The sequence below is a fragment of the Sinohyriopsis cumingii genome, chromosome 3 (assembly GCF_028554795.1).
Source record: "Sinohyriopsis cumingii isolate HCF-2022 chromosome 3, ASM2855479v2, whole genome shotgun sequence".
NCBI lineage: Eukaryota > Metazoa > Mollusca > Bivalvia > Unionida > Unionidae > Sinohyriopsis > Sinohyriopsis cumingii.
Window position 1 is genome coordinate 13,311,167 of NC_142963.1, and position 14,859 is coordinate 13,326,025.

Sequence of the window (14,859 nt, forward strand, 5' to 3'; positions counted from 1 at the left end):
GCGAAGAGGCTGCTAGCGGTGTCATCTCCACGAATAGCATAGGATATCACATTATACCCATCCTACAACAACAAAATAAATTTTTTACATTTGAGTAGTAGATTATGCTTTTATTTCAAGTCTGCAAACTGCACACACCCAGACCTGCCATTACAAAAGGAGATCTGAATCAATGCAGCTTGTTAGGAGTAACCAGTAGTATAAAGACACAGACCTTGATCTGACAACACATAATACAATGTGGACAGTATGCATTCATTTACACTTGAAAGTACAAAGCTTTTGTAATAAACATTTTTCACATCGTGGAAGAGTGGTCAGAAGCTGGTATATCCCTGCAAGGGAGACCCTCCTTTACTAATCATGTACTACTGTTGTGTCTGTCATAATTTGCAATCTTTATTTCTTCTGTAAAAATAATAAAAAAATCTTTTAAAAACTAACCACAATGCTCAAGGCAAGTAACACTTACAGCTATTGATCTGAGGTCATTTGGGAGGTTGAACCCTGCACACCCCTGCATTAGGGAAAAACCAGCTGATGTCATGTTAAGCAGTCTTAACATTATAAAGTCCTTGATGCATGGAGGATGAAGTGAATGTATACTGCACATGTTAACTAGTGTAAATAAAAGTATGACATTATTGAAACCCCTGTAAAAGCAACCTTCTTTGTTAATCAAGCCATTTGTATTAATACATTTTTAGATTTGTTAATTAAGCCATTCGTATTTTTACATTTTTAGATTTGTTAATTATGCCATTTGTATTATTACAATTTTAGATTTGTTAATCAAGCCAGTTGTATTATTACATTTTTAGATGCTGTTAATCAAGCAATTTGTATTAATACATTTTTAGATTGGTTAATTATGCCATTTGTATTATTACATTTTTAGATGCTGTTAATCAAGCAATTTGTATTAATACATTTTTAGATTGGTTAATTATGCCATTTGTATTATTACATTTTTAGATGCTGTTAATCAAGCAATTTGTATTAATACATTTTTAGATTTGTTAATCAAGTCATTTTGTACTATTACATTTTTAGATTTGTTAATTATGCCATTTGTAATAATACAATTTTAGATGCTTCACCAGATACCATTCATAATGGTAAACTTTACATTTATCAGTAAGAAAATGCTTTCAGAATATAAATATAAAGACAGCTTTTAAATAAATAGGAAAATTGACTTTAAATGTACTATAATATTATTAATTTAAATCTAATCTGGAACACAAACACTTGTAATCATACTAATGCATACCAAGTTTTATGAAGATGTTTCCGACAGACTCTCATATATTACCTGAATGAGAGGGACACATTTTGAATAAGAACAGGGATAACTTTAAAATACAGGATTCAGACGATATTGAGTAAATAATAATGTTTTGGGCAAATGGACAAGTTGGCCATAGTATACCATTGACCACCTTTGTTATAGGCAAGGATAATAAATTTGTTATATATTGTTACGGAGAGTCAGTAATTTAAGTGAAGGTCTGTTACACTCCCCACTGTTACAGTCCCCATAGTAGGCACAATAATGTGTCTACCTATCATTACTGGGGTTTATAAAAAGGACCATGTCAACAAATATAACTTTGACATAGAATTTGGAATCACACTACAATAATGTACTAAACATTTAATGCCTATTTCTGATTAACATGTAGAACTAATTATGGATGCCAAAATACACTGATTAACATGTAGAACTAATTATGGATGCCAAAATACACTGATTAACATGTAGAACTAATTATGGATGCCAAAATACACTGATTAACATGTAGAACTAATTATGGATGCCAAAATACACTGATTAACATGTAGAACTAATTATGGATGCCAAAATACACTGATTAACATGTAGAACTAATTATGGATGCCAAAATACACTGAGCAAGGAGGATGACATAGTCCCCACATTTCTTGTCTTCATTCAGTCACTTGCAAAGACAAAGTAAAAGTTTACTTACAGTGTCAGCATCAGTGGCTGTCACTGTCTGGATTGTGGTGACAAACTGAGCCACATTTTGAGAAACCTGTGTGTCATATGGCGTATTGATAAAAATGGGTGCGGCATTGTTCCGTCTGACAGTTATAGTTACAGTAGCTAGCTGCTGAGATGACAATGGGGGAGTCCCTTTATCCATGGCTGATACACTCATCTGAAAGAACAAAGTTTATGAAACAAAAATAAGAGCAAAAAAAATCATTTTTTACAATATTCTCATAAAATTCTGATATCATCTCTATTAGAAATGCAAAATATAGTCTTTCCACTGTGAAATTGTCCAAACTGAAATAAAGTTATGATATAAAAAATATTAAGCCATCAAAAGGCTGCTACATTAACATGATGGTCAAGGAAGTCATCGAAGTGCTTCTTGATTAAACTACTATTCAAAGAAGTCATCGAAGTGCTTCTTGATTAAACTACTATTCAAAGAAGTCATCGAAGTGCTCTTCATTACACTGATGGTCAATGAAGTCATCCAATGGCTTCTTTGTTATGCTTCTGTTCAAGGAAGTCATCCAATGGCTTCTTTGTTATGCTTCTGTTCAAGGAAGTCATCAAAGAGCCCTTCATTGCACTGTTTTTTTTAAAAATAGTCATCAAAGAGCCCTTCATTGTATTGTTGTTCATGGGAGGCATGAAAGTGCTTCTTCATTATATTGATTTTCAGGGAGTCATTGAAGCATTCCTTCATTATACTACTGTTACAGGGAATCACTCAAGTGCATTCAGGGAGTCATTGAAGCATTCCTTCATTATACTACTGTTACAGGGAATCACTCAAGTGCATTCAGGGAGTCATTGAAGCATTCCTTCATTATACTACTGTTATAGGGAATCACTCAAGTGCATTCAGGGAGTCATTGAAGCATTCCTTCATTATACTACTGTTACAGGGAATCACTCAAGTGCATTCAGGGAGTCATTGAAGCATTCCTTCATTATACTACTGTTACAGGGAATCACTCAAGTGCATTCAGGGAGTCATTGAAGCATTCCTTCATTATACTACTGTTACAGGGAATCACTCAAGTGCATTCAGGGAGTCATTGAAGCATTCCTTCATTATACTACTGTTACAGGGAATCACTCAAGTGCATTCAGGGAGTCATTGAAGCATTCCTTCATCATACTACTGTTATAGGGAATCACTCAAGTGCATTCAGGGAGACATTGAAGGATTCCTTCATTATACTAACTACTGTTACAGGGAATCACTAATGTGCTTCTTTATTATACTTCTGTTCAATGGAGTCAAAAAAGTGAAAAGCATTATATCAGGGGCAAACTTATACAGACTATGAAATGGGAAATATTAACACTGACATGATGAAATGGTAATGTAATGGAAATGAAATGGTAATGTAATGGAAATGAAATTGTAATGTAATGGAAATGAAATGGTAATGTAATGGAAATGAAATGGCAATGTAATGGAAATGAAATGGCAATGTAATGGTAATGTAATGGAAATGAAATGGTAATGTAATGGAAATGAAATGGTAATGTAATGGAAATGAAATGGCAATGTAATGGTAATGTAATGGAAATGAAATGGTAATGTAATGGAAATTAAATGGTAATGCAATGGAAATGAAATGGGAATGGAATGGAAATGAAATGGTAATGTAATGGAAATGTAATGGAAATGAAATGGTAATGTAATGAAATGAAATGGTCATTGTAATGGAAATATAATGGTAATGTAATGGTAATGTAATGGAAATGAAACGGTAATGTAATGGAAATGTAATGGAAATGAAATGGTAAAGCAATAAAAATGAAATGGTAATGCAATAAAAATGAAATGGTAATGTAATGCAAATAAAATGATGAATACAATAATGAAGAAAACAGAATCCAAATGCAAAAAGCAGAATGCAGAATAACTAAATTGTAAATGAAAATGTGAATACATTTCATCAATGGATTTTAACATTTATATACATGTATTTTGGATGCCAATGAATTTCCTTGGTCAAATGCCTTGTAGGATAACAATATGGGATCATTCTTAATTCTTCACATCAAGAGACATTTTGTCAGTATGTACAAGCTGTGAAATTGTTCTAAGAACCACCATTGATGTGATGACACAAAGCACTGTACTATTTTTTACTGAAATGACATTTTAAAAACTTACAGTGTACTGCCTATTGCTGGTACCAGTGTCCCGAATGAGTGGTGCTTTCACATATATCTCCCCTGTTGCTGAGTTTATGGCAAAGTACTGACTCACGGTAAAAGAACCTGATAATGTGTACGTCACATCTGTTGGATTCTGAAATGCAAAAGCACAATAACATAATTACACTACGTAAAAGTCAGACTACAGAACAATTGGGGGTGGGGGGAAGGGCTTGAAATACAGTGTAACAGAACAATTGGGAGTGGGGGGAAGGGCTTGAAATAGTGTAATAGAACAATTGGGAGTTGGGGGAAGGGCTTGAACTACAGTGTCAAAGTTTAATAGTGAGTATTGTTTTTTGCAAATTTTGTCTTCAGTTCAAATATTTCAACACATGCAAGGATTGTTATTGGATCCATCCTTGCATGGACAGATTGGCAGATCAATTTTACAAAATTAGTGACAGTATCAAATTAATATACAGATTGGCAGATCAAGTTTAAAGAGAGTGACTGTATCAAATTAATGTACAGATTGACAGATCAAATTTACAAAAATGAGTGACTGTCTCAAATTAATGAACAGACTGGCAGATCAATGCCTATAAAAGAGTGACTGATTCAAATTAATGAACAGATTGGCAGATCAGTTATATAAAGAGAGTGACACCATCAAATTAATGTATAGATTGGCAGATCAATTTTACAAAAAGAGTGACTGTATCAAATTAGTACCACAATGAACTATACTAAACTGGATCCAACAAATCTACTCATTGCATACAGCTTTCTTTGACATATCAACGTGGACCCACTATCTGTGAATCATTTTCAATCATGATGAATTGCACTCATTACAAGTCAACTACTCACTACTATGTGAATCATTTTCAGTCATGACGAATTGCACTCATTACAAGTCAACTACTCACTATGTGTGAATCATTTTCAATCATGATGAATTGCACTCATTACAAGTCAACTACTCACTATGTGTGAATCATTTTCAGTCATGATGAATTGCACTCATTACAAGTCAACTACTCACTATGTGTGAATCATTTTCAGTCATGATGAATTGCACGCATTACAAGTCAACTACTCACTATCTGTGAATCATTTTCAATGATGATGAATTGCACTCATTACAAGTCAACTACTCACTATGTGTGAATCATTTTCAGTCATGATGAATTGCACTCATTACAAAGTCAACTACCCACTATGTGTGAATCATTTTCAGTCATGATGAATTGCACTCATTACAAGTCAACTACTCACTATCTGTGAATCATTTTCAGTCATGATGAATTGCACTCATTACAAGTCAACTACTCACTATGTGTGAATCATTTTCAATCATGATGAATTGCACTCATTACAAGTCAACTACTCACTATGTGTGAATCATTTTCAGTCATGATGAATTGTACTCATTACAAGTCAACTTCTATGTGAATCATTTTCAATCATGATGAATTGCACTCATTACAAGTCAACTACTCACTACTATGTGAATCATTTTCAGTCATGACGAATTGCACTCATTACAAGTCAACTACTCACTACTATGCGAATCATTTTCAATCATGATGAATTGCATGCATTACAAGTCAACTACTCACTATGTGTGAATCATTTTCAGTCATGATGAATTGCACTCATTACAAGTCAACTACTATGTGTGAATCATTTTCAGTCATGATGAATTGTACTCATTACAAGTCAACTACTCACTATGTGTGAATCATTTTCAGTCATGACGAATTGCACTCATTACAAGTCAACTACCCACTATGTGTGAATCATTTTCAGTCATGATGAATTGCACTCATTACAAGTCAACTACTCACTATGTGTAAATCATTTTCAGTCATGACGAATTGCATGCATTACAAGTCAACTACTCACTATGTGTGAATCATTTTCAGTCATGACGAATTGCATGCATTACAAGTCAACTACTCACTATGTGTGAATCATTTTCAGTCATGATGAATTGCATGCATTACAAGTCAACTACTCACTATGTGTGAATCATTTTCAATCATGATGAATTGCATGCATTACAAGTCAACTACTCACTACTATGTGAATCATTTTCAGTCATGACGAATTGCACTCATTACAAGTCAACTACTCACTATGTGTGAATCATTTTCAATCATGATGAATTGCACTCATTACAAGTCAACTACTCACTATGTGTGAATCATTTTCAATCATGATGAATTGCACTCATTACAAGTCAACTACTCACTACTATGTGAATCATTTTCAGTCATGACGAATTGCACTCATTACAAGTCAACTACTCACTACTATGCGAATCATTTTCAATCATGATGAATTGCATGCATTACAAGTCAACTACTCACTATGTGTGAATCATTTTCAGTCAAGATGAATTGCACTCATTACAAGTCAACTACCCACTATGTGTGAATCATTTTCAGTCATGATGAATTGCACTCATTACAAGTCAACTACCCACTATGTGTGAATCATTTTCAGTCATGATGAATTGCACTCATTACAAGTCAACTACTCACTATGTGTGAATCATTTTCAGTCATGATGAATTGCACGCATTACAAGTCAACTACTCACTATCTGTGAATCATTTTCAATGATGATGAATTGCACTCATTACAAGTCAACTACTCACTATGTGTGAATCATTTTCAGTCATGATGAATTGCACTCATTACAAGTCAACTACCCACTATGTGTGAATCATTTTCAGTCATGATGAATTGCACTCATTACAAGTCAACTACCCACTATGTGTGAATCATTTTCAGTCATGATGAATTGTACTCATTACAAGTCAACTACTCACTATGTGTGAATCATTTTCAGTCATGATGAATTGCACTCATTACAAGTCAACTACCCACTATGTGTGAATCATTTTCAGTCATGATGAATTGCACTCATTACAAGTCAACTACTCACTATGTGTGAATCATTTTCAGTCATGATGAATTGTACTCATTACAAGTCAACTACTCACTATGTGTAATCATTTTCAATCATGATGAATTGCACTCATTAGAAGTCAACTACTATGTGTGAATCATTTTCAGTCATGATGAATTGCACTCATTACAAGTCAACTACTCACTATGTGTGAATCATTTTCAGTCATGACGAATTGCACTCATTACAAGTCAGCTACCCACTATGTGTGAATCATTTTCAGTCAAGATGAATTGCACTCATTACAAGTCAACTACTCACTATGTGTGAATCATTTTCAATCATGATGAATTGTACTCATTACAAGTCAACTGCTATGTGAATCATTTTCAGTCATGACGAATTGCACTCATTACAAGTCAACTACTCACTATGTGTGAATCATTTTCAGTCATGATGAATTGCACTCATTACAAGTCAACTACTCACTATGTGTGAATCATTTTCAGTCATGATGAATTGCACTCATTACAAGTCAACTACCCACTATGTGTGAATCATTTTCAGTCATGATGAATTGTACTCATTACAAGTCAACTACTCACTATGTGTGAATCATTTTCAGTCATGATGAATTGCACTCATTACAAGTCAACTACCCACTATGTGTGAATCATTTTCAGTCATGATGAATTGCACTCATTACAAGTCAACTACTCACTATGTGTGAATCATTTTCAGTCATGATGAATTGTACTCATTACAAGTCAACTACTCACTATGTGTAATCATTTTCAATCATGATGAATTGCACTCATTAGAAGTCAACTACTATGTGTGAATCATTTTCAGTCATGATGAATTGCACTCATTACAAGTCAACTACTCACTATGTGTGAATCATTTTCAGTCATGACGAATTGCACTCATTACAAGTCAGCTACCCACTATGTGTGAATCATTTTCAGTCAAGATGAATTGCACTCATTACAAGTCAACTACTCACTATGTGTGAATCATTTTCAATCATGATGAATTGTACTCATTACAAGTCAACTGCTATGTGAATCATTTTCAGTCATGACGAATTGCACTCATTACAAGTCAACTACTCACTATGTGTGAATCATTTTCAGTCATGATGAATTGCACTCATTACAAGTCAACTACTCACTATGTGTGAATCATTTTCAGTCATGATGAATTGCACTCATTACAAGTCAACTTCTATGTGAATCATTTTCAGTCATGATGAATTGCACTCATTACAAGTCAACTACTCACTATGTGTGAATCATTTTCAGTCATGATGAATTGCACTCATTACAAGTCAACTACTCACTATGTGTGAATCATTTTCAATCATGATGAATTGTACTCATTACAAGTCAACTACTATGTGAATCATTTTCAGTCATGACAAATTGCACTCATTACAAGTCAACTACTCACTATGTGTGAATAATTTTCAATCATGATTAATTGCACTCATTACAAGTCAACTACCCACTATGTGTGAATCATTTTCAGTCATGATTAATTGCACTCATTACAAGTCAACTACCCACTATGTGTGAATCATTTTCAGTCAAGATGAATTGCACTCATTACAAGTCAACTACTCACTATGTGTGAATCATTTTCAATCATGATGAATTGCACTCATTACAAGTCAGCTACTATGTGAATCATTTTCAGTCATGACGAATTGCACTCATTACAAGTCAACTACTCACTATGTGTGAATCATTTTCAATCATGATGAATTGCACTCATTACAAGTCAACTACCCACTATGTGTGAATCATTTTCAGTCATGATTAATTGCACTCATTACAAGTCAACTACCCACTATGTGTGAATCATTTTCAGTCAAGATGAATTGCACTCATTACAAGTCAACTACTCACTATGTGTGAATCATTTTCAATCATGATGAATTGCACTCATTACAAGTCAACTACTATGTGAATCATTTTCAATCATGATGAACTGCACTCATTACAAGTCAACTACTCACTATGTGTGAATCATTTTCAGTCATGATGAATTGTACTCATTACAAGTCAACTACTCACTATGTGTAATCATTTTCAATCATGATGAACTGCACTCATTAGAAGTCAACTACCCACTATGTGTGAATCATTTTCAGTCATGATGAATTGTACTCATTACAAGTCAACTACTCACTATGTGTAATCATTTTCAGTCATGATGAATTGCACTCATTACAAGTCAACTACTCACTATGTGTAATCATTTTCAATCATGATGAACTGCACTCATTACAAGTCAACTACCCACTATGTGTGAATCATTTTTAGTCATGATGAATTGCACTCATTACAAGTCAACTACTCACTATGTGTAATCATTTTCAGTCATGATGAATTGCACTCATTACAAGTCAACTACTATGTGAATCATTTTCAATCATGATGAATTGCATGCATTACAAGTCAACTACCCACTATGTGTGAATCATTTTCAGTCATGATGAATTGCACGCATTGCAAGTCAACTACTCACTATGTGTGAATCATTTTCAGTCATGATGAATTGCACGCATTACAAGTCAACTACTCACTATGTGTGAATCATTTTCAGTCATGATGAATTGTACTCATTACAAGTCAACTACTCACTATGTGTAATCATTTTCAATCATGATGAATTGCACTCATTACAAGTCAACTACTATGTGAATCATTTTCAGTCATGATGAATTGCACTCATTACAAGTCAACTACTCACTGTGTGTATTGCAGTGAAGAATACTGATGCGCAGTAACCTTAGAAAAATCAAGTAATCAGCCAATAGACATTTATCCAGTCAGGTAGAAAACACTGAATACCTACATGAGTACAACAAATTACAATTGACTGATTCAGTAGCTTTATTTGAAGATACAGTCTGATGCCATTTCCAGCCTTAAGAAAAGAATGTGATCTCTCAAAACCATTAGGCTGCTCCAAGTGGGTAGAAGAATACTCGAGATATATTCAAAAATTAGGCTGTTCTGAGTGGATGGAACAAACACTGAGATATGTCAAAACCATTAGGCTGACATATTAATACATGTCATATTTAGCTCATAAAACAAAACATAATTGACTTTGCATTATTGCATACACATGTTACTCTCTCCGTTACATACACTTATGTTACTCTCTCCCTTACATACACTTATGTTACTCTCTCACTTAAATACACCAATGTTAATCTCTCCCTTACATACACTTATGTTACTCTCTCACTTAAATACACCAATGTTAATCTCTCCTTTACATACACTTATGTTACTCTCTCTCTTACATACAGTTATGTTACTCTCTCACTTAAATACACTTATGTTACTCTCTCCCTTACATACACTTACATTAATCTCTCCTTTACATACACTTATGTTACTCTCTCACTTAAATACACCAATGTTAATCTCTCCCTTAAATACACTTATGTTGCTCTCTCATTTAAATACACCAATGTTAATCTCTCCTTTACATACACTTATGTTACTCTTGCCCTATATTTGAATATACAGTGCAATAAGATTTTTAATTCACTGGGATATGAAAGTTGAATTTGGAACTTCAAAACTACCAATATCCAGTAAAACAAACTATTATAGTTCAATTATCTCACTTCATACAATTAAAAACTTGAAAGAAATCTCCAAAGTTATATAAAATATATTTCCATACTTTCTTGTAGGCATGATTTAAGTAGCAATTTAAAAAATAAGAAATGATATACACGCATTTGGAAAATGGTCCCAGCCTCAATATGTAATTCAGAAATTTAAATGTAAAATATGGGTCAATTAATGTATAAATTACATTAATTAAATTAATTGGGTATGTAAATAGAAAATAGGAAAATAGTAACATTAATCTCTGTGTAGGACAAGACTTCTTTGTACTCACAACTCCATCTGGATCTGTGGCATTCACCCGTACAATTGTTTCTCCTAGCACCTGAGTCTCATCAACTGTCTGGGAGTATGTATATGGATTGAATACAGGTGGCTGCAGATTGCGGTTCACAGTTATTGAGACTACCTCCATGTCGGTCAAACTTGGTACACCATTATCATAGGCCTCAATGAACAGCTGAAAAGCAAAGTTAAACATGCAACAAGGTTGCCTTCATGTAATTTTGTCAATTATAATGGACCTCCACTAAAAAGATGGTCCAGTGATATCATTTTCATTTATGGATACCAATCTGTGGACAGAATTTATTAAATGTAAAATGTCTCGAAAAATTCTGTATTTACTCAAGTTTCAATTTTAGCTGTAAGGGATAATTTCTGTTTATTTCTTAGTGATATCACAGTTATATTATGCTGATTTTCATGTCAGAATATTTATGCAAATGGCAGAAATTAATCACATCTTTCAAAACTTTTAAGTGAAATTTGAATAAAAGTTTTAATCATTATATTTATTCCTATCAATATACAAATAAAATTTTTGTTCTAGGCATATTCACAAATGAAAGTCAAATATCAACAAAAGTGTACATTTTGGATAAGCCTCAAATATCATGACTGCAAAGTAAATGAATTCACTTTAGTATTTCCACCAAAAATCAGGTCACAGTGACCTACCTTTGTGATGACAAACAAAGTTATGAAGTTTAATAACATTCATATAAAAGTGTTTAATTAACCCTTGATATCATACTGTCTGTTATTGTATATTCTGTTGATATACCATTGTTATTCTAATAGAAGCCCCCCATGTAATAAACAGCCTCCCTTCCTCTTTTTTTCCCCCACAAAATAGAAATTCCTACTATGTTGAGGCTTATACATCCATATATATATATATATATATATATATATATATATATATATATATATATATATATATATATATATATGCACATCCATAATTTTATTATGCTTTATGTCAAACAGTGATGTGCGGTATTCAAATCCTCCCCTATTGACATTGTACTATGTCTATTAGAATAAATATGGTAAATGTGCCAAAACCAAAGAACACAATGTGCTACAAATAGAAGATCTGTTACCTAAAGGACTGTATGCAAATAGGCCTGTACAATTTATACCAGTATAGTATGTACTAAATTTAACATAAATTGTTTACCTTTCTGTGTACATTTGTCATCAAGAGATTATAAAATTTAACAGTAAAACATCTGACATTTATAGCTGTATAATTTTTTTCACAAATGAATTTTTATATATATGTCAAAGTCCTGAGAGAATTCATTCACCATTAAGTCAGTGAACTTGTGCAACCAACCATAGCTGATATTTCTAATGACCTCTAATGACCTCTAAATCTACTGGTTTGTTCTCTATCACTAAATCATCCAAACTTTGTCATTATCATTGTTGCTTACATCTATATATAGTCTGCACCTCCATTCTGGATAATGGAGAACATTATCAGGTTAGTTTCAATAACAGATACATAGTAACCACATCATGTGACATCCTGGTCATTTTTTGTACATAGCAACCAGATGATGTGACATCCTGGCCATTTTTTGTACATAACAACCACATCATGTGACATCCTGGTCATTTGTTCTTACATAGCAACATCATGGGACATCATGGTCATTTTTTCTTATATAGCAACCACATCATGTGACATCCTGGCCATTTTGTCTTACATAGCAACCACAATATGTAACATCCTGGTCATTTTTTCTTACACAGCAACCACATGATGCAACATCCTGGTCATGTATTACACAGCAACCAAATAATGTGACATCCTGGTCATGTATTACATAGCAACCAGATGATGTGACATCATGGTCATTTTTTCTTACACAGCAACCACATGATTTGACATCCTGGTCATGTATTACATAGCAACCACATGATGTGACATCCTGGTCATGTATTACATAGCAACCAGATGATGTGACATCCTGGTCATTTTTTTCTTACACAGCAACCACATGATGTGACATCCTAGTCATGTATTACATAGCAACCAGGTGATGTGACATCCTGGCCATTTTTTGTACATAACAACCACATGATGTGACAGCCTGGTAATTTTTTCTTATATAGCAACCACATGATGTGACATCCTAGTCAATTTTTCTTATACAGCAACTATGATTTAATGTCATGGTAATTATTTCTTACGTTACAACCACATGATGTGACATCCTGCTCATTTTCTTCAATGTATATTATTTCTAAAAGGGGGTTTTCTCCCAAAGATGGCATTATGAAAAACAGTTCAAAATGTCCAATATTTATTGAAGACATCAAAGTGTGCTTCAGAAAGTTTTACAGGTGTTCAAATAGACTTGAATGAGTGTAAATTGGACTTAAAACATGCTTTAGAAGGTGTACAGGTGTCCAAATTAATGAATGTAAATTGGACTTCAAAATGTGCTGAAGATGTACAGGTGTCCAAATGCACCTGACTGTAAATTGGACTGACTTTTTAAAAGGTACCGCCATCAGAATGCAAACATTTATGTCAGATGAAAGGTTAAGAGGAAGCTAATTGGGAAATTTTACATGGAATTACCTAATCTTGCCAAACCTCAGCCAACTTTTTATTTATGATTTTGACTTGCAGAGTACCAGATAGCAATGGTCTGTGATTCTGTAATTACCATTCTCTCTCTCTCCCTCTCTCTCTCTGTCTCTCTCTCTCTCTCTCATGTTTGTAATTTGTTTTGGGTTTTGATTTCTAGGAAAGATAAAGAAAATGGATGGTAAAACAAGATTATAACTGATAATAAAAAGTAAACACATTTTTTTACCTGGTACTGGGTGTTAGAGTCTGAAGAAATTGGTACACTTGTCGTAGAAATTGATCCAGTGTCCTCATTGATTTGAAAGTAAGTTGGAGCTGGTGGGTAACCAACCACACGGTACCTCACACGACCAAATTGCTGAAAACAGACACGGTAACTTTGCTTAAAATGTGATTCCTTCATTACATACACAAATAATCAGCATTCAACAAGTACTATTACTCATCTACCAATACACAAATATATTAGACTGGTAACCAACCAATACTATTACCAATACAAACAAAAAATTGACTGGTTACCAAACAATACTATTACTCACCTTACCAATACACAAAAATATTAGTCTGGTAACAAAACAATAACTTACACAATCAATTTCCTGATAAAAAGAACATGGAATTCTAATACTATTATATATGTTTATAAGCAAGTGGTATGCACACCTGTCACTCACATATGAACCTATTTAATCAATCTATTAAATTCAAGAAACATTTGGGTCATATCTAAATGCACTAAATAACATAAATCTGTAGGACAAGACTATAATGTCTCAACTTATTTTTAGATTTTTTAGTTTAATCCACTGACACAATAACAGGTTAATTTCAAAATGGAAGAAGTTCAAAATTTAAAATGCAGACAGACTTAACAGTATCATAACATTTCTATTCCTGCTGTGAGGAACTTGTAAGTTTTTATAAACTTGTTACCAGTCCATTTGAAATTATGATATTTTGTTTCCAGCCCAATGATAATATTTGATGGGAATACACTACCTTTAAACTATCTCTATTCTTGACATAATTTCATAGGTGAATAAAATTCAGTCAAAATATAAATTCTTTTGGAATGCACATTAATAATATACTTATATTCTTAACTCTCAAACTGCACAATTTGTTTGAATCTTTTGTTTAACAATGTGGGTTTCTCTTGAAGGACATAACACTATGATGTGTCTTGAACTCACTTTGCATCATTTTTTTTCCAATTACCAAAGCAA

The 14,859-nt window shown here is 33.2% G+C and overlaps 1 protein-coding gene across 1 annotated transcript; it reads right to left on the bottom strand.

Moving 5' to 3' along the window:
* Positions 1-1,561: 1,561 nt before the first annotated feature.
* LOC149802468 (protocadherin alpha-C2-like) lies at positions 1,562-13,308 on the bottom strand. The gene is made up of 5 exons (XM_089951514.1): positions 13,225-13,308; positions 11,012-11,197; positions 4,176-4,313; positions 1,992-2,183; positions 1,562-1,636 (listed from the first exon to the last, which is right to left on the bottom strand). The coding sequence occupies exons 1-5, from the start codon at positions 13,306-13,308 to the stop codon at positions 1,562-1,564; spliced, it is 675 nt and encodes a 224-aa protein (XP_089807640.1).
* Between the last annotated feature and the right edge of the window lie 1,551 nt (positions 13,309-14,859).

Bases quoted from the DNA above. Each gene is read 5' to 3' on its own strand.
- LOC149802468 (XM_089951514.1), bottom strand. From the start codon at position 13,308: ATGCCATCTTTGGGAGAAAACCCCCTTTTAGAAATAATATACATTGAA. The intron at 4,314-11,011 runs GTGAGTACAAAG...TTTGCATTTCAG, and splicing joins CCACAGATCCAGATGGAGTT to AATCCAACAGATGTGACGTA. The intron at 2,184-4,175 runs GTAAGTTTTTAA...TTGTTCTTTCAG, and splicing joins CCAGCAATAGGCAGTACACT to ATGAGTGTATCAGCCATGGA.